The 23,316-nt window shown below is 35.4% G+C and overlaps 2 protein-coding genes and 1 pseudogene across 6 annotated transcripts in view; 2 read left to right on the top strand and 1 right to left on the bottom strand.

Moving 5' to 3' along the window:
- The window catches only part of NCK1 (NCK adaptor protein 1), a 553,292-nt gene that overhangs the window by 154,854 nt on the left and 375,122 nt on the right, over nucleotides 1-23,316 (top strand). The window lies entirely within an intron of this gene.
- Nucleotides 1-23,316, bottom strand: part of STAG1 (STAG1 cohesin complex component) — a 389,253-nt gene that overhangs the window by 62,858 nt on the left and 303,079 nt on the right. For all 3 annotated transcript variants that reach the window (XM_053929346.2, XM_024565652.4, XM_024565653.4), the window contains 5 exons: nucleotides 17,440-17,532; nucleotides 17,243-17,332; nucleotides 16,886-17,089; nucleotides 15,828-15,898; nucleotides 14,847-14,934 (listed from right to left, as the gene is read on the bottom strand). In XM_053929346.2, the coding sequence (XP_053785321.1) occupies nucleotides 14,847-14,934; nucleotides 15,828-15,898; nucleotides 16,886-17,089; nucleotides 17,243-17,332; nucleotides 17,440-17,532 (546 nt within the window). The remainder of the gene's footprint in view (nucleotides 1-14,846; nucleotides 14,935-15,827; nucleotides 15,899-16,885; nucleotides 17,090-17,242; nucleotides 17,333-17,439; nucleotides 17,533-23,316) is intronic.
- Nucleotides 7,896-8,953, top strand: LOC112309488 (dnaJ homolog subfamily A member 1 pseudogene; annotated as a pseudogene).

Raw genomic sequence — 23,316 nt, 5'->3', positions numbered from 1 at the left:
CTTAAACCTTCTGTAGTACAGATGTGACAAGGACAAGCAATAAAAAAACTGAAAAACAAAACAAAACAGAAAAACAAGATTGTCCTAACCTATGAGCAACAAAGTCCTCCTGCCTTTTCTTTCTTCTTTAAAAAAGATTTTATTTGTTTATTTCTTGAGAGAGAAAGAGAGGGAGAGAAACATAGAGTGGTTGCCTCTCACATGTGCCAAGACCTGAGACTGAACCCACAATGTAGGCATGTGCCCTGACCAGGAATCGAACTGGTGAACTTTTGCTTTGTGGGACAATGCCTAACCAACTAAGCCATATGAGTCAGGGCCCTTCTGCCTTTTCTTGATTACCATTTGCTCTGAACCTGGAGAGGATCTTCAAATGATAGCAAGCACTGGTCTGCCGAGTAATCATTTCTTCCAATCCCAGTCCCCTGTCCTTGTGTTTCCCACAAAGTTACACTGGTTCCAGGGAGGACCCAGTAATGTGTATTGAACATTTTTGGGCAGAAGTAGTTAAGAAGAAGGAGTACCTTTTCCATCTTCTCCTCCCCTACATGCCAAAAGGATACCAATGCCCTGAAATTTTGGGTCCCGGTGGTGCAGTGATACCTTACTTCCCTTAATTGTACTTTATGGTTATGGGAATGAGAAAAAAGTTTGTACTGTGTTAAGCCACAGAAATACTGAGATTGATCTATTATAGGAATTAGCATTACCTTAACCAACATAAATATTCTTTAAATATTAGCTCTTTTTCTTAATAATTATTTTTAACTATTCAAAGAAATTATAGCTGTTTAACCTTTGATAAGAACACTGAATCAATGAAAATCATTCAACTTGTAGCTAATGATATCACATATCTTGAAGATGAACTGTATTATTCCATGTAAATTAAGACCAAGAGATAAGCTCCTAGAATTACTTTTAAGTTTAGAAAAACTAAATATGGATAAAAAATATCATTAGATTAAAAACTACATAAGAGTAACATAATCAGATGGTTCAAAAACTATATCATTAGCAAGAGCAAAAAGAAGTGATTCTATTTCTTCTTTATTAAGATTTTTTTTCTCTCTCTTTTCTTGTAGAGCAAGAGGGAGGGAGAGAAAGACATTAATGACTGGTTGCCTCCTATACATGCATGAAGTGGGGATCAAACCTACAACCTAGGTATGTGCCCTGCCCTGAGATCAAACCTGCAGTCTTTTGGTGTACAAGATGATGCTCCAACTGAGACCCCAACAAGGGCACTTCTTTCTCTCTTTAAAAAATTTTTTTTTATTTATTGATTTTTTTTAGAGAAGAGGAAATGTGGGTGGGGTGTGGGACAGACAGACAGACAGACAGACAGACACACACACCCACACACACTCCCCCTCTGATTTGTTGTTCCACTTATTTATGCATTGATTGGTTGAATCTTGTACGTGACCTGACCGGGGATCGGACATGCAATCTTGACACATCAGGACAATGCTTTAACCAAATGAGAAAGCTGGCCAGGGCCTCTTTGTTAGCATTATAAATGTAATAATAATTGTTGTATAATAAAGCATAATAGAACAGTCTACCCAACTTAAGAACTGGTAAGATGCCAATAACTTTGTATCTACGTCCAAGTTCCTCCCCTGTTCCTAGGGCTGGTAAATCATCCCACTAAATTTCATGTATATCATTGACTTGGCTCTTAAAAAATATCATTAGGTGACACACTATTTGATTTGGCTAGTGTTTGAGCTTTTCAAAAATGTGTAACACTGTATGTAGTCTTTTAAGAGAGCAGCTCTACTTCGTGCTTGTCATGCTTCTGAACATCTTAAGATTTAAAAAATTACAAATTCTTATGATCCATCACTGAATACTAAAAGTCAGTAGAAAACACATTTAATGACAAAACAACCTGAATAGCCAAAGCAATCTTGAGAATGAAGAACAAAGAACGAAGAACATCACTCTCCTTGATTCAAACTGAATTACAAAGCTGTAATAATCAAAACAGAATGGTACTGGCATAAAATCAGGCACAAAGATCAATAGAATGGAATGAAGAGACCAGAAATAAACTCACAAATATATTGTCAACTAGTTTATAACAAAAGAATGCAAATGGACCACTATCTTACACCACACACAAAAATTAGCTTAAAACAGATTAAACTTGAATGCAAGACCTAAAACCATAAAACTCCTAGAAGAAAATACAGTTGGTGAGCTCCCTGATACTGGTCCTGGCAATGATTTTTCGGATTTGACACCAAAAGCAAAGGCAAAAAAAGCAAACGTAAACAAAAAACTACATCAAACTAACAAGCTTCTGCACAGTAAAGAATACCAACAAAATAAAGTGACCAAATGAAAGGGAAAAAATATTACTAATCATATATCTGATAAAGGGTTGCTATCTAAAATAGATAAAGAACTCATACAACTCAGTAAGAAAGAAATCAAACCAATTAAAAAATGGGCACAGAATCTGAATAGACATTTTCTCAATGAAGATCTATAGCTGTCCCTTGATATCCATGGGAGACTGGTTCCAGGACCCTATGTGGATACCAGAATCAGGGAGGTTAACGTATCCTAACTAAAATGGCATAGAATAATGCATACAGTAGACCCTCTGCATCTGTGGATTCCCAACCACAGATGGAAAATATTATTTTCAATTTCTAGGTGGTTGAATCCATGGATATGAAAACTGTGCATGTGAAGGGTTGACTGTATAGATCACAGGAGGCAAACACAAGGCCTGCGGGCTGAATCCGGCCCTCCACCTTGTTTTTTCTGGCCTGGCACCTTGTTTCTACCTGGCAGCAGTGCCAAACTGTCACTTAACTGTTAAGGAGCAGTTACATTTATGCAGTCCTAAAATTACATTTGGCCCTTTGAAGGCAACCATGAGGCTGATGGGGCCCCCAGAGAAAATGGGTTTGACACCCCTGGTATAGATGGCCAACAAGTACATAAAAAGATACTAAACACCACCACTCATCAGGGAAATGTAAATTGAAACCACAATATCACCTTACACATCCGTTACAATGGTTATTATTGAAGAAATGATAATAAATGATAACAAATGCTGGTGAAAATGTGGAGAAAAGGGAACCCTTGTGCACTGTTGGTAAGAATGTACAGGCAGAGTTCTGGCCAAGATGGAGGTGTAGTTAGAAACCCTTTACTTCCTTGCACAACCAAAAGGAGGATAACAACCAACCTAAAATCAATAAACAACCAAAAGTGCCAGAAAATCAAAATGCATGGAACTCCAACAGCCAAGGAATTAAAAAATAAACCATGCCAGTAAGGCCACAGACTGGGTGAGCGGGGCCAGCTGCTGCCAGGTAGCGGACAGCACAGGTGGGGCTGACTGAAGACAAAACTAAGACTCAAAGGTGAGCATGGACTACAGGGGTTGCTATGGTGGGAGAAACTCCCAGTCTCACATCAGAGTCTGCTGAAAAGTCCACTAGACAGCAGGTGGGTTGCATTATTCCCCCTCCGCCCCCTCCCCGACAGGCCTTGCCACAACAAGGATGGTTGTCCCGCCAGGGTGAATATATAAGGTCCCGCCCCCATGCTTACAACTTATCAGGTGTACCAAGACAAAGAAATAGGGCCCAAATGAAAGAAGAGAGCAAAACCTCAGAAAGAGAACTAAGTGAGGAGATTGCCAACCTATCTGATGGAGAATTTAAAGCCCTGGCAATCAAAATGCTCACAGAACTGATTGAGCTTGGTTGAAAAATGAAAAACCAAATGAAGGATACCCAAAGTGAAATAATGCAAAATATTCAGGGAACCAACAGTGACAGGAAGGAAACCAGGACTCAAAGCAATGATTTGGAACAAAAGGAACAAATAAACATCCATCTGGAACAAAATGAAGAAACAAGAATTCAAATAAGTGAAGAGAATCTTACAAACCTTTGGGACAACCTGAAATGTTCCAATATCCGAATTATACGGGTGCCAGAAGAAGAACAGCAGCAGCAAGAAACTGAAAATTTATTTGAACAAATAATGAAGGAAAACTTCCCCAATCTGGCAGAGGAAATAAGACTTCCAGGAAGTCCAGGAATCTCAGAGAGTCCCAAAGAAGTTGGACCCAAAGAGGAACACACCAAGGCATCTCATCATTAAGTTACCCAACATTAAATATAAAGAGAGAATCCTAAAAGAAGCAAGAGGAAAGGAGAGAGTGACCTACAAAGGAGTGCCCATAAGACTATCAGCTGATTTCTCAAAATAAACCCTTTGAGGCAAGAAGGGACCAGAAAAAGTATTTGAAGTCATGAAAGGCAAGGACCTACATCCAAGATTACTCCATCCAGCAAAGCTATCATTTAGAATGGAAGGGCAGATAAAGTGCTTCCCAGATAAGATCAAGTTAAAAAAGAGTTACTCATCACCCAGCCCTTATTACATGAAATGTTAAAGGGACTTATCTAAGAAAAACAAGATCAAAAATATGAACTGTAAAATGACAACAAACTCACAACTATCATCAAATGAACCTAAAAGAAAAGAAAAACAATGAAAATAAAAACTAAGCAAACAACCAGAACAGGAACAGAATCAGAGAAATGGACATCACATGGAGGGATTTCAGTGGTGAGGGAGATGGGAGGATTAGGGTGGAAAAGGTACAGGGAAGAAGAAGCATAATTAGTAGGCATAAAATAGACAGGGAGAGATAAAAATTAGTATAGGAAACAGAGGACTCAAAGAACTTATATGTACAACCCATGGACATGAAGTAAGGGGGGCATGCTGGAGGGTTGGGGGGGTAGGATGGAGGGGAGATAAAGGGGGGAAACTGGGAAAACTGTAATAGCATCATCAATAAAAAAAAGAATGTACAGGCATACCTTGTTTTATTGTGTTTTACTTTATTGTGCTTAACAGATGTTGAGTTTTTTACAAATGGAAGGCGAGACCCTGTACAAGTAAAAATATTACAACTCATTTTATTGTGGTGCTCTGGAACCAAACTCTGAGGTATGCCTGTAAATAGGTGTAGCTATGGAAAACACTATAAAGGTTACTCAAAAAATTAAACAGTATAATTCGGCAATTCCATTTCTGAGTATTTATACAAAGAAAACTAAAACACTAACTCAAAACGATATATGCATATCCCATGTTTATTGCAGCATCATTCACAATAACCATGATATGGAAACAACCTAAGTGTCCACTGTGAATGAATGGACAAAGAAGATGTAGAATATATAGAGAATTATTTATTATTCAGCCATTAAAAAGAAGATAATCTTGTCTTTTGTGAAATCATGGATAAACCTTGAGGGCATTGTTCTGAGTGAAATAAGTCAGAAAGAGAAAGACAAATACCGAACACTCTCATATATGGAATCTAAATAACAACAACAAAACACTAACAAACCAAGATCATAATTACAGAAAAATTGGTGGTTGCCAGAGGTGGGAGATAGGGGGTAGGTCAAAAGGGTAAATGGAGTCAAAAGTTACAAGCTTTCAGTTATACAATAAATAAGCCATGAAGATGTAATGTACAGCATGGTGACTATAGTTAATAATAAAATCTGTAACTATGCATGGTGAAGGACATTAACTAGACTCACTGTGGTAATCATTTCACTATACACAAACATCAAATTATGTTGTACACCTAAAACTAATATAATGTTGCATGTCAATGATACCTCAGTTTAAAAACAAGAAATAATTTAACAACTTTTATAATGGTTTATTTTAATTTAAATAAATTTTGCAATCATTATGTAACTAAGCTTTGGCAGAAAGGGCTGAAATATAAGAATAAAGAGTCTATCAAATTTTCTAATGATTCTTGGTTCTGAAATTTCTACCATGTGATAAATGTTTTCTTTCATTTTTATGGTTGTGTTTTGGTCTAGAGCCTTCTAAACTTCAAAATATACATAAGTCAGGATTTGAAATGGCCTTCTTAAGTATGAGAAATGACTACTCTTATTTTTATCCTATTTCATTAAAAAAACTAAGGTATAATTTATATATAAAGGGAAATTTACTGTTTTTAACATACAGCTCTTCGAGTTTTGACAAATGTATAGTTATGTAACTACCAAAACAATGAAGATATAGAACAGTTCCACCATCCCTCAAATTGCCTCCCCCCATGCCTGGAGATACATTTTCTGCAGCTATAGTTTTGCTTCTAAAATGTATAATGCAAATTGTACAGCATATAGATTTGTGCATCTGGGTTCTTTGAGTCCATATATTGCTACTGAGATTCATCTATGTTGTTGCATATAGTTCCTTCCACTGTACCGCTGAGAAGTATTCTTACTAGTTGATGGGCATTTGAGTTGTTTCCAATTTTGGGCAATTCATACAGCTGCTATAAACATTCAGGTATAGGTTTTTATGTGAACTTAACTATTCATTTCATTTGGATAAACACCAGGAAGATGAACTGCTGGGCCATACGATATGTGCACATTTAACTGTATAAGAAAATGCTAAACTACTATACAAAATGGCTGTAATATTTTGCATTCTCACCAATAACAGGAGTTCCAAATGCTTTCTAAAGACTTACAGTGGTATCTAATGGTGGTTTTATTGAATAGTTTGAATTTCTCTAATGACTAATGGTTGTAACTTTCTTTTAATGTATTTATTTGCCATCATCTTTGTTGGTGAAGTAGCTTTTCAATTCTTTTGTCCATTTTTAAAAACACTGGGTTGTTTTTCTTGCTAATGAATTTTGAGAGATCTTCATATTTTGGGTAAAAGTCAGTTATCAGGCATGTGATTCACAAATATTTTCAAGTTTATTGGCATGTCTTTTCAATTCTCTTACGAATGTCCAATAGGAGCAGAAGTGCTTAATTTTAATGAGTGTCTGTGTTTGAATTTCTCTCTTATGGATAATGTTTTTGGTGTTGTATCTAAGAAATCTTTCACTAACTAAAGATCACAAGGATTTTCTTTTATGTGTTCTTTTAGATGTTTCGGAGCTGCAGGTTTTACATTTTGGTGTATGGTCTATTTTGAGTAAATATTTTTTAATTTTTAAATAAGATTTTATTTATTTATTTTTAGACAGAGGGGAAGGGAGGGAGAAAGAGAAGGAAGGAGAGAAACATCAATGTGTAGCTGCCTCTCACGCATCTCCCAGCAGGGACCTGGCCCACAACCCAGGTATGTGCCCTGACTGGGAATCAAACTTGTGATCCTTTGGTTCGCAGGCCGGTGTTTAATCCATTGAGCCACAACAGCCAGAGCTATTTTGAGTAAATTTTTATAAATGGTGTGAGGTATGGATTGAAATTCATTTTCTTTGCATATGGCTACCCAACTATTTCAGTACCAACTGTTGAAAAGATGATCCTTTCTCTGAAGAACTGTCTTGGCACCTTTGTCAAAAACCAACTGATCAAGGAACTTTGCACGACACTGGGTGAGAGGTGGAGGAGCAGTGGCTGCCCAAGTTGTGCACAGAAATGCACTCCTTCCTGATCCCACACCAGTCTTGTCCTGCTTACTGACTGACAAAAATGGTGAAAGAAACCATTATTGTATTTTGGATGTCAAACCCAAAGCCACCAGGAGAAGTTGAGAAAGGCTTACAGGAAGCTGGCCTGAAGTACCGCCCTGATAAGAATCCAAACAAAGTAATTTAGACTGATTTATGAAGCTTACTAAGTGCTCTCTGATGTAAAGAAAAGGGAATTATGTGACAGGGGAAGAATAGGCCATTAAAAAAGATGCAGCAGGTGGCTCACCTATGGACATTTTTAAAAAATGTTTTTTTTTTAATTGAGAGAGAGAGGGAGAGACAGACAGACAGACAGACATTGCCTTGCTGCTCTACCCATTTTATGCATTCATTGCTTGTTTCCTGTATGTGCCCAGACCGAGGATAGAACCTGAAACCTTGGCATATCAGGACGATGCTCTAACCAACTGAGCTAGCCAGCCAGGGCACTCATGGACATCTTTTCTCTATTTTTGTTTTTTGGAGGAGGAGGAAGGATGCACAGAGAAGGAGGTAAAAATGTTGTACATCTGCTTTCAGTAACCTTAGAAGATTTATAAAATGGTGTAACAAGAACACTAACTCTGTAAAAGAATGTGATTTGGGACAAATGTGAAGGCTAAGATGGTGAGAAAGGAGCAGTAGACTACTGTCCCAATTGCTGAGGAACTGGGATGCAAAAGAGAATTAATCAGATAAAACCTGGAATAGTTCAGCAAATTCAGTCTATGTGCATGGAGTTGCCAGCACCATGGGGAATGGATCAGTAGAAAAGATAAGATGTAAAAGCTACAATGGAAGGAAGATAGTTTCAGAAAAGACTCTAGAAGTTCATATTGACAAATGTATGAAAGGCGGCCAGAAGGTAACATTCCTTGGTGAAGGACACCAAGAACCAGGACTGGAGCCAGGAGATATTATCATTGTTTTAGATCAAAAGGACCATGCTGTTTTAATGCATAAGAAAAAGGCCTTTTCATGTGTAGGCACGTACAGCTGGTTGAAGCATTCTGTGGATTTCAAAAGCTAATAGCTACTCTTGACGTACGAATCATAGTCATCACCTCTCATCCAGGTCAGACTGTCAAACATACAGATATCAAGTGTGTGCTAAGTGAAGGCATGCCAGTTTATTGTTCTCTAACAACAGATCTCTAGTTTTCCCCTTAGCCACTGATAACAGTTTCTCCGGGATCATCCCAGAAATAATATGCCAACTAAAAGAACATGTACATAGATCTTATCATCCTTTTATGTTCCTATACCATTCTGCTCCTTGCCATTTTCATTACATGTCTTCTCACATAGATTATAGCATAAATAATATCAAGCTCATTATATTTTATAGCTACATAGCACTGCACAGAATTGAAACTATACTACCATATGTAACCAATCCTCTATTGATGAACATTTAAATTATTTCATGTCTTAAATTTTTATAAGTAATGCTAACAGACATCTTCATACCTAAATCTTTGTACACATGTCCAAGTATATATCTACAGTCTAAATTCCTAGAGCTACAAACACTTAAATGAAGGGTATGCCCATTTTAAATTCTGACAGAGAGTAACAAACTTCTAAATGGATTATACCAATTTGGTCTCACAGCGGTACTTTAGATATGTCAATATTAAAAAAAATAACAAACTCCATAAGGTAATCTGTATGCACAGTTACCAATTACTGTAACAGAGCCTAGATTGGACAGAGAGTGAAACTGAGGTTACTCAGACAAAACAGGTAACTACTACGGTAATTCACAAGAGAAAATATGAGGAATTCAACTAAGTAAATGGTAGAAAGGCTTGAAAAGTAATGACAAGAAGAGATTCAGGAGGTAGAATTAAAAAAAATCAAAAGTCTTCTGATTTTAAGAATTACTTCTAATATACCCTTAAATCTTTAGGACCTGACACTGAAATACATTTTCAGTCATTTATGACTAGAAAGATCATAAATTGGATGTGTGTGTGTGTGTAAGGGGTGGGGTGCAAATGCAAAGGGTTTTGATACTGCATGACCACAGAATAGTCAGAAATAGGTACTTGAAATAATTTCTAGGCACACTCAAGGAACTACATGTGCAGTCTTCTAAGAAAGCACGAATCCATTATTTATACAATAAGCAATAACCTGACTACTGTTAAACTCAACCTTTGTATTATGTTCAGGCTAAAGAAATGTATTGCTTTCCAGTTCATGATGACAGATTACATATTAGCATCTAATCTATCCCCACTATTTCCACTGAAACAATACAAAAGATATTTGGAAAATATAAAAATTAAGAGTTCGACATGGGGAAGAAACCAAAAAACATGGGATATATTATAAACAATAGTTGTAGATTAGAAGAAAATATGAAGAGACACTAAAAAGAATTTCAGTGCTTGGTTTGAGTGGGTATAAAGAGGCTATGTTACCTTAGATAAGTTATTTAATATCTCTTATTTTCATCATCAATAAATTTTGGTCTTACATATTCTAAGGCTTTAACAGCTAAAACAGTACTAGCATGAGAAAAGATAGATCAATGGAAGAAGAAAAAAAATTCAGTTAACCTCAAGGAATGAGGCTTGGAAATTTCTACTTGAATTGGTTATCATGAAAAACAAATAATCAAGTACATGGAAAATACCGTAATACAGTTCCCCCAAATAGCTATACAGTAACTTTTAAGGTATCCTAAAGATGTTAAGCACAACTGAGGGTTCACAATAGCAAACATTTTGATAGTTCCTTGACATCCTTATTCTATTTTCTGGATTCTAATAAAAAGTATGGACCTAGCATGTAAAAATGTGAATATGTATGGTCCTTATGAAGACCTGGTTGAATATGGGTTTTGGCTTTTCTTTAATTTTTTAAAAGTCTATTGATTGGAGAGAGCAAAACATCGATGTTGTTCCACTTATTCATGCATTCCCTGGTTGTCTCCTGTATGTGCTCCCTAATTGGGGATCAAATTTGCAACCCTGGCACATCAGACAATGCTCCAACCAACTGAACAACCAGGCCAGGGCAGTTTTTGGATTTTCAATACTGGATTTCTAAAGAGATGTTTCTAAGAGCTGCTAAATGCTAAATAATTTCTAATTGCTAAAATGAATAAAAGTACAATCACCAAGTAGTGATGAACTCAAACCTCATATACATAATTAAAGTTTAAGAATATGTACAATCTAGAAGACATGAATAAATGTTTAGAAACTTACAACCTTCTAAGACTAAACCAGGAAGAAACAGTGAATCTGAAAAGACCAACTACTAGCAAAGAAATTAAAGCAGTAATCAAAAAACTCCGAATATACAAAAGCCCAGGATCAGATGGCTCCACAGGTAAATTTTACCAAATATTTAAAGAAGAATTAGTATCCACCTTTCCCAAACTATTCCAAAACACTGAAGAAAAAATTATACTTCTAAACTCCTTCTGTGAGGCCAGCATTACTAATACCAAAACCAGACAGAGACACTACAAAGAAGAGAATTATAGGCCAATATCCTAGATGAACACAGATGCCAAAATTCTCAACAAAAATACTAGCAAACCAATACAACAGTACATTAAAAGGTTTTTTAATACATCACGATCAAGTGGGATTTATTCCAGGGATGCAAGGGTGGAGAAACATCTGCAAAACAATGTGACTCATCACATCAATATCTCAATAGATGGAGAAAAAAGCATTTGACAATATCCAATATACGTTTATGGAAAATACTCTCAACGAAGTGAGCATAGAAGGATCTTTCCTCAACTTGATAAAGGATATATGTGTATGACAAGCCCACAGGTAACATCATCCTCAATGGTGAAAAGCTGAAGAAGACAAGGATGCCCACTTTCTCCTCTATTAATCAACACTGTCCTGGAAGTACTAGCAACAGCCATCAGACAAGAAAAAGATATGAAAGGTATCCAAACAGGAAAGGAAGAAGTAGAATTGTCATTATTTGCAGATGACATGATACTATATACAGAAAACCCTAAAGAATCCACCCCAAAATTAAAAGTTAGTGAAATTCAGTAAAATGCCAGAATACAAAATTAATACACAGAAAACTGTCATGTTTCTATACACTAATAATGAACAAAAGAGGTAACAATATACACTGAAATAGCGACAGTCTCTTCAACAAGTCATGCTGGGAAAACTGGACAGATACATGTGAAAAAAAAAAAGAAAAAAGAAAAAAGAAAAGAAAGAAACTGGACCACTCCCTTACATCATATATAAAAAACTCAAAATGGGTTAAGGACTTAAATGTAAGGCCTGAAACCATAAAACTCCTAGAAGAATACACAGGAAGTAAACTGACATCATCCTGAGTAATATTTTTGTGGACATGTCTCCTAAGAACAAGGGAAACGAAAAAAATAAAAATAAAAAAATGGGACTATATCAAACTAAAAAGCTTCTGCACAGCTAAGGAAACCTTCAACAAAACAAAAAGGCAATCCAGTGACTGGGAGAATATATTCACAAATGATATATTGGTTGATATCCAAAATACACAAGAAACTCAAAGAACTCAGTAACAACAACAAAAATAATCTGACTGAAAAAATGGGAAGAGGACATGAAGACATTTCTCCAAAGAAGACATACAGATGGCCAACAGACATATTAAAAAGGATGTCCAATGTAATTAATCATCAGAAGAATTTAAATCACAACCACAATGAGATTCCACCTCACACAAGTTAGAATGGCTATTATCAAAAGGTCAACAAATAATATGTGCTGGTGAGGATGTTGAGAAAAGGGAACCCTGGTGCACTGTTGGTGGGACTGCAAACTGGTGCAGCCCCTAAGGAAAAGAGTATGGAGATTTCTCAAAAACTAAAAATAGATATACTAAAAATAGTAAGATCCAGCAATTCCAATTCTGGGTATTTATGCAAAGAAAATGAGGACACTAATTTGAAAAGACATATGTACCTCTATGTTTACTGTAGCATTATTTACAATAACAAAGATATGGAAGCAACCCAGGTATCCACTGATGGATGAATAGATAAAGAAGATATAGTATATATATGTTTTGGGCAATCATGCAGCAATAAAAGTGAATGATATCTTGCCATTTGTGACAACATGAATGAATCTTGAGGGTACTATGCTAAGGGAAGTCAGGCAAAGACAGACAAATACCATATGGTTTCACTTATATGTGGAATCAAAAAACAAAACAAAAACAGACTCACAGAAATGATGACCAAAGGGATGGTTACCAAAAGGGGAAAGGCAGGGGGCAGGAGGGGGTTGGGTGAAAAGGGGAAGAGGGATATAGTCAATAATGTTGTTATAAGTTTATATGGTGACAGACAATTTCTAGAATTAGTGGGGTACATCACATGACAAGGTTTAAAAAATATCAAATCACTATATTGTACACTTGAAATAAATATAACCAATGACCCTGGAGCTCAGTTGGTTAGAGCGTCTTCCTGATACACCAAGGTTGCGGGTTCAATTCTGGGTGAGAGCACATACAAGAATTAATTGATGAATGCATAAACAAGTAGAATAACAAACTGATGTCTCTCCTCATTCCTCTCTCTCTAAAATCAATCAATAAAAAAAGTTTAATGCAGAATATAATCAATGTAAAATTGTATGCTAAGTATACTTAAAAAAATGTGTCTAAGAAGTTAACAAAGTTAAAGGAAATGTGACATAAATATGTTCTCTGATTTAAAGAAATTGAAATAAAATGGGGAAAATAATACGTAATTACCACAGAAGACTAAACTATAAGACTGTCACAAATCAGTTCTCACACAACAAATGACAGTGTAGTGAATTAAAATATAAATTTAGATATAGTTATAATAACCAAAGGAAACAGAGTTGTGCTATTCTTATTCTCCTCTTGAGGAAAATGAGAAAAACAAAAAAGGAACATCTTAACTCTATCATTCACTTTCAGCTTTGAGGATATTAGTGAACTGTAATTAGGTCATTAAAAAATGTGAGATGAAGAGAGGATGGAAGCTGAAGAGTCAGCAATAAATTAAAAAACAAAACAAAACAGTAATAGGGTCAAATATTTAGTCTCTCTCCACAAAACAAATAAAAATACCTAATGTAATCAAGGACATTTGTTATTGAGAGGCTATTTACACTAAGTAAAGATAAAGATAAATAATGTTCGGCAACTTGAAAAAATTAATCACAGCAATAATGAAGCATAGTTCATATGTTTAACTCCCCCCCGCCCCCCGCATTCCAGAGAGAGAGGAAGAGAGAGAGGAACATCAACTGGTTGCTTCATGCATGCTCACTGATCAGGACCTGAACCCACAACATAGGCATGTGTCCTGCTGACCAGGAATCAAATCCATGATCTTTGTTTATGGAACAGCACTCCAACCAAATTAGCTACACCAGCCAGGGCTTCTATGATTAACTTTATTTTTAAATATATATTTTATTTTATTTTATTTACTTTTAGAGAGAGGGAAAGGAGGGAGAAAGAGGGAGAAAAACAGCAATTGGAACAGCAATTGGTTGCCTCTTGCATACCCCCAAATGAGGACCTGGACTGGGAATCGAACTGGCAACCATTTGGTCTGCAGGCCAGCGCTAAATCCACTGAGTCACACCAGCCAGGGCTGTGATTAACTTCTAATACAAAATAATTTTGTTATATCTATTGAAATTCTTACTGCTTTAGCATAATGAAGTGTCCTCTAAGTGTTCCATTTTACCCAAAGGGAATGGATTAGATCACCCCTAAATACTACCTATACCTAACTATGGGGTTGGTATTTTGGTTTACATAAATGGATGTCAGCTGTGTACAAAATATATCTTAATTCTTAAAAGCAGGTTGTTACTGTTAATTAAGATTAATTGTAATGTTTAATAATAAAACGTTCTACAATCCAGTAAAAGTCCCCAAACTTACTTAACTGTGTATGGTTCTACTACAAAAATTAAGCAATACCTAAGGCTTCCTTACAATCAATATCTAGAATAGCACCTGGAATATAGCCATGATCAGAAATTTTCATTATACTAAATTAATCAAGTTTTGAAACTGCTACTATAGCAATATTTTTCCTGAAAAAGTAATATTGTTTACCATACATTAAAATTTTAAGAATATTATAGCAAAGGTTTTCTGTATTTTTCTGCTTAAACCTAAAGACATAACATACTTATCAGTAACATTTAATCAATATAGCGATAATTCTCAAAGGAGGTGGCTACATTTAAAAATTATCAAAACTTTCTGTGAAAGGCTTTTGATAATCCTGTATGATCTCAAAGAATTTATAGATTTCTGAAATGAGAGAGAAGGAATATTAATAAGCTCCTACCTGTTCTGGCATAGCTCCATGTTCAATTCCTGTCTTCAATAATCTGTAGCAATTACCAAACAAATCCCATTTTGTGAGATCATGAGCGCTAAAATAAACAGAAATGTATTAACTTTATTCTAGATTGAAGGAAAATTTAAATTTGAGCTCAGTTTCAGGGACTGGAAAAGTAAAGTAACTTTATTTTCTTGTAGGGTTGAAAAAGATTCATAAAAGAAAGGTTCAAGGGCTCATACTTAGGAAGGAAGAAAGAAAGGAAAAGCAGAATAAGAGGGGTAGAAAAAGGGGTAGAGAGAGCTCAAACTGACGTTAGGAATTCATTACAAGAAATCAATAATAAAACTTCACACACTTAAGTGAAGATTACTACCACATACTCAACCTAAGCTCATATTCCATAGATGGGTAACCTTTCTTTCTAGTATATTTTAAAATGCATTTAAGTAAATGTATTTTAAAATCCATTCACAATATCAAGATATAGTAGATAACTGGCTGTCAACTTTTATTTTCATACAACTAAGGTTTTTTTTTTTAATTTGTTTCTCCATGAAATTCCAAATATGTACCTGTATATAAAGAAAAGGCTTAGATTTTAGACAATGCTTTGAAATCTTTATTCACTAATGTCAGGGCTATACCTAAACATTCTTTTGATAATAAACGTTCTCTATTTTCCTTTCCTTATGGAGAAGTATGTCTTACTATAAGGAACATGCAGATTGCCATTTGAAAATGATACTTATTTCCTTCAGCCTGTTGATCTTATTCAAATTCAAATGTCTACATAAACAAGTAAGAATTCAGAAATAAAAGTTCACAGAAATAACTTTCATGGTTTTCCCCAAAACACTATTTCATATTTATTAGGAGTTTTAAAAGCTATCAATTGAAAATTATACCTATGAAACTCACATTATGACAGTTTATGTTGGCTGATTTATGTTATTCACTGAATCTACTTTAAATAAAATCACGTACTTGTGAAAAGAGGTTAACCGTTTTAATGTAGAAAGAACATTGTAAATATCATCATCATCAGCTTCTTCTCCCTATAAATAAAAGTAGACATCATTACCATAACTTTACTCATCCTCAAATTCACATGAAATCATACTCTTACTGCATAAATAAAAATTGTTTTTATCATTATATAAGTAGTACATATTCACTGTTGGTAAATAACAAAATACAAATAAAGCAAAAAACCAAAAAATTAAAATACCCATAATCCAAATACTGAGAAATAACCAAATTTTGCCTTTAAACAATGTCATAAACATGACTTTGTCTACTTTCTGATAAATACTTAGGATAAATTCATTGAAATTATTGTGTGAAAGAAAGGGTATGTATGAATGTTAAAAATTTAACAATTATTTCAAAGATTTTACTGATTGTCAGTTCTGTAGATTGAAAAACATCACAGTAAAAAATCGAAATGGCTAAAACAATCTTTTAAAGTTAAAATTAAAAGTAGGGAAAAGTCAATTACATGGATTAAGAAGATCCTAGCAGCCTGGACCTCAGATCATAGAAAGCTGTGAGGGTTCAAGACTGCCTTATATAGATCAGAAGGAGAGGACAGTATGTGAGAACCACAGAATTACAAAAATAACCAGTTGGAGATGCCTGCTGCTTTCCTGGGCACGCCAATGATAACCAGCCATCCCTTATAAAGCACACAATTTTTACGTGCTATTCATTAGTACACACTAATTTAGTAAATTAAAATATAAATTAGGTTCCAGAAATAGAAAATAAAAAAATAATTTATTAAAAGCCAGTCCTTAAAAAGATTTTTCTTAAAAGACAAAAATAAAATCTAGCTTTTATGAAACAAATCTTTAAAATAAAAACAAAGTTTACCCAAGGTTGATCTTTAAAGAATAAACAATCACAATAATGCTGCTAAGTTCTGAAAGGTTCAGAGAATTCTACCAAATTTTATTTTAAAATGGAAATAATTTACATACTCAGCTACCTTGAATAATTATTAGCCAAAATTATTATATGTACACAATAATTTTAAAACCTACCTCTTGCAATAGATCTTCCACAGAATGATTGAATCGATCTACAAATTCATCAATCAGCTGGCTTCGAGCTATGTCAACTCTGTTCTGGATGGTATACTCTTCACTGCATAGGATACTATAGGTCTTACTGCAGGCTTCTAGAACATCTGATTCTACATGTTTCTCCACAACAAACTTAATCTGTTTTAATAGAGCATCCAGATGCTGAGGAGGAAAAAAGAAAAACTATATTTAGATTAATAACAAAAACCAAAAATAAGCATCTGTAAAATAACAAATAAGCCTATATGCTCATATAAAATTAAAATAATCCAGGTAATAAAACAATAACAGCATTTCAATTTCATGGTGTCTTACCTTTTCCATTCTACCAGTGCTATAAATTTCTAGATCAAAATACTGTGGGATTTGTAGCAGGTTTGCTACCTTCTCTGCATCTGCAGAATACTAGAAAGAGAAGAAGAAAAACAAGGAAAGACATAACTACTTTCATAGAATAGTGTAAGAAGCAAACTCAGTGATGTATTATTATGAAAATGTAAATAAAACTGTACCTTTGATAACAACATAGGAAGTGTGATAATAAAATGCTCAGTCAATTTGTTTCTATCATCTATTTGAGTTTTTCTTTCTTTGGCAGTTAGCACCTGGAAATAAATTTAAATGGGAAAAGAATAAGAGTGTTATGAACTAATTTATAAATCTAGAATGTTACACAGAATGACAGATAATGTAACTGAAAATTTTAAGAGGAGCTTAACAAACTATTTACCAAAATAAAGACATCTAGTTTTATGCAAATTTCTAGTTAACATGCATCTATTACTACTTAATTAAATAGCTACTTACTTAAGAATCATTAAAGTTTAGATGAAGTAATACTTATTAAAATAAAAGCAAAAATGAATATTTCTATTAAACTACAGTTATAAATAGAATATTGGAACCAAAGGAGAAATAATTTTTGTAGAGTTTTAATTTCAATATAAGTGATCTCCCCTATGTTAAACACACTTTTCTAAAAATACTTAGAAATTAATGTTTTTTAAAATACAATCAGCAGGCAATACATTTTCACTTATTTTTACAGCATATACTAGCACTATCTCTGGAATCATTTACATTTGGTTCTCCTTGTAACAAAGCTCACAAATCTGTTATACAATAATTAAAACAGAGGGGCATAGCTTGTGGTCACTGAACAAATTCAAGCTGATGATGCCCATCATTTTAGTCTCTATTCAAAAATCATAGGTAGTTCTAAACTAAAATATTAAAATGCAAGCTTAGTTGAGACAATCATTTCTCCAAAGTACTCTGCATTTTGTTATTATCATGAAGGGATTTGCCATTATGATGTTGGTTTTATAGACCAGAAATATTCCAACATAAATTGCCAGTTTATAAATGTAAACCCCAATGTTTGAGAATATGTGAAAGAAATAATAGGGCCTCCTGATTCTTCCTTCTGGGACTTTGTTTTTCAACCTCTTATAAAAATAAAATAATCACTTTGGAATAATCTACCAAGTATTATCTTTAGTTCTGTATAAAACAAAGGGATTACATATAAAGTAGAATATATGTCTAAGAATATATGCAGGATATTGAGAAGTCTCAAAACTAATGTGACAATGTATGAAAGATCTAAGGATACTGATTTTAGAAAAATAGCTATCTTTGAACAAATGATCATTAGGTCAGGAATTCATTCAATCTTCACAGTATCTCTGATGCCATAGCAGAAAGAGTATAAAGCCTATGACGGGGGAATTTGCCGATATCTAACAAAATTGTATATATATTGTTCTTTTGACCAGTGATCCCACTTTTAGCCATCTCCCAACACCAACACACCTGGTAGAAGTATAAAGTGATACAAAATTATTCACTACAAATTATTTCTAATAGCAAAAGACTGGCAACAATACAAAATACTCTCGACAGTGTATCCACATAATGGATACTCCACAGCCACAAGAGGCTGAAGACCTCCAAAATAAATTAATGAAGTGGTATCCAGGATATATTGTTAAGTGAAAAAAATAAGTTAAAGAAAAATGTATAAAGAATGCTATCTTTTGTAAAAGATACAGGGGAGGAGGATAGACAATAAGAATACAGTATCAGTATTTGTGCTTGCGTTTATCTACATTTGCAAACTGACCGACTGAAACAAAAACATTATTGGCAGGAATGAGGTATATATTAGAAAGACTTGTCTGAATATGTATTTTCACACGGTTTTGACTTTTTAACTATACATTTTACAAATTGTCAAAAAAAAGGGATAAAAAACAAAATCAAGGAGACAAAAACGCTGTTATGCTAAATTTTATCAGAAATATCAATATGAATATATTTAATATCGTTTTATATAGATACATATTTCTTAGCTCTGTCTACAAAAAGTACAGAAATGATAACAAATTGACAATGAGTACATGTAGTCCCCAAATTTTGATCTTTATTTTTACTGATTGACTGAGTTTTAGACAGAGGAAAGGGGAGGGAGAGAGAAAGGAGAGAGGGAGACAGAGAAAGAGACACAGAGAGAAAGAGAAAGAGAGAGGGGGGAGGAGGAGACAAACATCAATTTTGTTCCTCCGCTTGTTCATGCATTCACTGGTTGCTTCTTGTAACTACCCTGACTGGGGATCGAAGCTGCAATCTTGGTGTATCAGGAGGAGGGTCCAATCAACTGAGCCATCCAGGGCAGAGATTTTGATCCTTAAGTACTTACTGCTCTACTTCTGGCTGGGTAGCTCAGTTGGTTAGAGCATCATTCTGATGTGCCAAGGTTGTGGGGTTGAATCCTGGTCATGGCACTTACAAGAAGCAACCAATGAATACATAAATAAGTGGGACAAAATGATTTTTCTCTCTCTAAAAGTCAGTAAGTTTAAAAAAATTTTTACCACTGCTCTATTGGAAGGAACCAGGGCTAGTTGGAGATTCCTGTGCCAGCATGAGTCTTCAAGGTGACTCCCAATGATCTCTGCCTCCAAGTATTTATGCCCTTCTAGAGTCTCTTTCCATGATGAATAATGCTGACATGAATAACCAATAGGATACTGTGGCAATGATGCCGTGTAACTTTTGAGGGCTAGGTAATAAGAGACAGAATTGTCCACCTTACTCTCTTTCAGATCATTTGTACTGCTTTCCTGTCTCTTTCATCATTCACTTTGGGGGAGGCAAGCAGCTTTGTCACGAGTACACTCAAACAGCACTACCAAGAGGTCTATCTGGTGAGAATCTCAGGCTTCTGCCAACAATCAACATTAACTTGCCAGCCATGTGAGTGAGCCATTATGGAAGTAGTAAATTAACAATCAAGCCTTTAGAAGCTAAAAGCCTTGGCTAACGACGTAACTGCAATCCTATGAGACCCTAAACTAAAAGAACAGCTAAGCCACTTCCCAGTTTCTGACCTACACAAACTATGAGATAATGAAGGGTTATTGTTTTAAGCCTCTAAGTTTTGAAGTAATTTTTTATATAGCTATAGACAATATAAACAGTAAAGGTAGTACATAAACCTGGGCATCCTGCTTTAAAAGACTGCAAGAAAGTGCTCCAAAAATAAGACACGTCAAAAGGACAAGAAATTATTTGGAAGAGTCTCTCAAACTTGAGACAATATATATTTTTTACCTTTACTTTGGAAAATTTGAAAACTACTTATTCTGTCATTATTGTTTCATCAATTCCCCTAAAGTTTTTTTCTCCCTGTAGGATTTTAAGGCAAATTCTTGGTATCTCTTTCCAACCATAAACATTTAAGTACTATCTTTAACAGAGGAAGACTTAAGAATAAAACTGACAGTCTCCAACAAAATTCCCTTAGGAGCATGGCCTACTGTAGAAAAGCACACTGCTAATTTGGATGGGGCAGAGCCTTAGGTAATTGCCAGGGCAGGGCAACCCCATGATTTCTTTTTTAAAATATATTTTATTGATTATGCTATTACAGTTGTCCCAATTTTTCTCACTCTGCCCTCCTCTACCTGGTATCCTGCATTCCCTCCGGCAATACCCCCCACCCTCTTTAGTTCATGTCCATGGGTCATGCATATAAGTTCTTTGGCTATTCCATTTCCTGTACTATTCTTAATCTCTATTTCGTACCTACCAATTTGTACTTCTTAATCCCTACACCTTGTCCCCCATTCTCCACCTTCTCCTTTCCAACTGATAACCCTCCAAATGCTCTTCATATCTATGATTCTGTTTCTGTTCAACTTGTTTGCTTATTTTAGATTCAACTATTGATAGGTATTTACTTTTTGCCATTTTAATGTTCAAAGTTCTGATATTTTTCTTAAATAAGTCCCTTTAACATGGCATATAATAATGGCTTGGTGATAATGAACTCCTTTTGCTTTACCTTGTCTGGGAGGCACTTTATCTGCCCTTCAATTCTGAATATAGCTTTGCTGGATAGAGTAATCTAGGTTGTAGGTCCTTGCTTTTCAACACTTTGAATACTTCTTGCCAGTCCCTTCTAGCCTGCCAAGTTTCTTTTGAGAAGTCAGCTGGCAGTCTATGGGAACTCCCCTGTAGTTAACTAAATGCTTTTTTTTCTTGCTGCTTTTAAGATTGTTCCCTTATCTTTATTTTTTAATTATGATGTGTGTTGGTATGGTCCTCTTTGAATCCATCTTGTTTGGGACTGTATGCTTCCTGGACCTGTATGTCTATTTCCTTCACCAAATTAGGGAAGTTTTCTTTTATTATTTTTTCAAATAAGTTTTCTATTTCTTGCTATTTCTCTTCTCCTGGCACCGCTATGATTCTAAGTTGGACCACTTGAAGTTGTCCCAGAGGCTCCATAGCCTATCAATTTTTTTTTCCTTCTTGCTGTTCGGATTGGTTTTTTGCCTTATGTTCCAAATCATTGATTTAATTCTTGGGGTCATCCACTCTACTAGTTGTTCCCTGTAAATTTTTCTTTATTTCACTTAGTGTAACCTTCATTTCTGCCTGGGCCTTTTTTTAATGCTGTTTAAGTACCCAATGAGTTCCTGGAGCATCTTGATAACCAGTGTTTTGAATTCTGCATCTGATAGATTGCTTGCCTCCATTTCGTTTAGTTCTTTTTCTGGAGTTTTGTTCTGTTCTTGCATTTGAGCCATATTTCTTTGTCCCCTCATATTGGCAGCCTCCCTGTGTTTGTTCTATATTTTAGGTACAGCTGCTTTGACTCCCTTAGGAGCATGGCCTATTGTAGAAAAGCACACTGCTAATTTGGATGGGGCAGAGCCTTAGGTAATCGCCAGGGCAGGGCAACCCCATGAACCAAGTTGATGGAGTCTCTGATATGGTGTTACCACTCTGTGGCTGTGTGTGTGCAGGAGGGCTCAGAAAGGAGACAATGCTGCTGCCTGGCCTCTGGAGTTCTGTCAGGGAGAAAGCTCTCCCTGGCACTCACCCTGATGCCAGACATTGCAATTTCTCCTCATTTGCCACTGGTGCCCTTCCAGCTGTTGTCCCAGTGCTGAAGCCCAGAGGGACTGGTCTGTTTAAGTCCTAAGTCCATTGAGGGCCCTTTAGGAGGAGACTCCTGAGAATTTTGCAGCTTCTTCCATTGCCCCAACCCCCACTGGATTTACAGTCAGAAGTTGTAGAGACTTATCTTCCTGGTACTGCAATCCTGGGCTGGGTGGTTTTGTGTGGGGCTGGGATCCCTCCCTCTTGAGGTATCCCTCCTGTTTTTAATCCACCACACATGGGCGTGGGATCATGGTTTCATGTCTCCACATCTCTGCCCCTGCTACCTGTCTGGATGACTGTGTCTTCTTTAATTCCTTGGTTGTGGGACTTCCATACAGCTCAATTTTATGACGATTCTGGGTGATATCTGTTTTGTAGTCTAGTTGTAATTTTTGCTGTGGTTGTGCAAGGAGGTGAGACATGTTTACCTATGCCTCTATCTTGGACACCAAGGATCTAAACAATTTCTTAGTATGATTGCATACCCACTCCATCGTGTTTTTTCTTTCTTTAAAAAAAAATTTTTAAACCCTCACCAAGGACATTTTTTCATTGCTTTTAGAAAGAAGAAAGGAGAGAAAGAGAGAGACAGACATACAGACATTGATGTGAGAACCATCGATTGGTTGTCTTCTTGTATGTGTCCCAAATGGGGACTGAATCTGCCACTCTGGGTATATATATATCCTGATGGGGAATCAAACCTGCAACTTTTTGGTCTATGGGACGAGATGCTCCAACCAACAGAGACACACTGGCCAGAGCTCCACAGCTTCATTATTCTCCATTTTTTTTTTTACTCTTTTCTATAGCTGTATTCATTTTTAACATAATTTTTGATATGGTTTAATTTGTGTCAGCCATTTTGTTATACATACAGTTTTCTGTATCTCTCATGTCTTTTTGTATTTGTTCCTTCTTCCCTGCTTCCTCTG

The sequence above is a fragment of the Desmodus rotundus genome, chromosome 8 (genome assembly GCF_022682495.2).
Source record: "Desmodus rotundus isolate HL8 chromosome 8, HLdesRot8A.1, whole genome shotgun sequence".
Classification (NCBI taxonomy): Eukaryota; Metazoa; Chordata; class Mammalia; order Chiroptera; family Phyllostomidae; genus Desmodus; species Desmodus rotundus.
The sequence above is the reverse complement of the archived record's forward strand: the minus strand, read 5'-3'. Positions and strand labels throughout refer to the sequence as shown.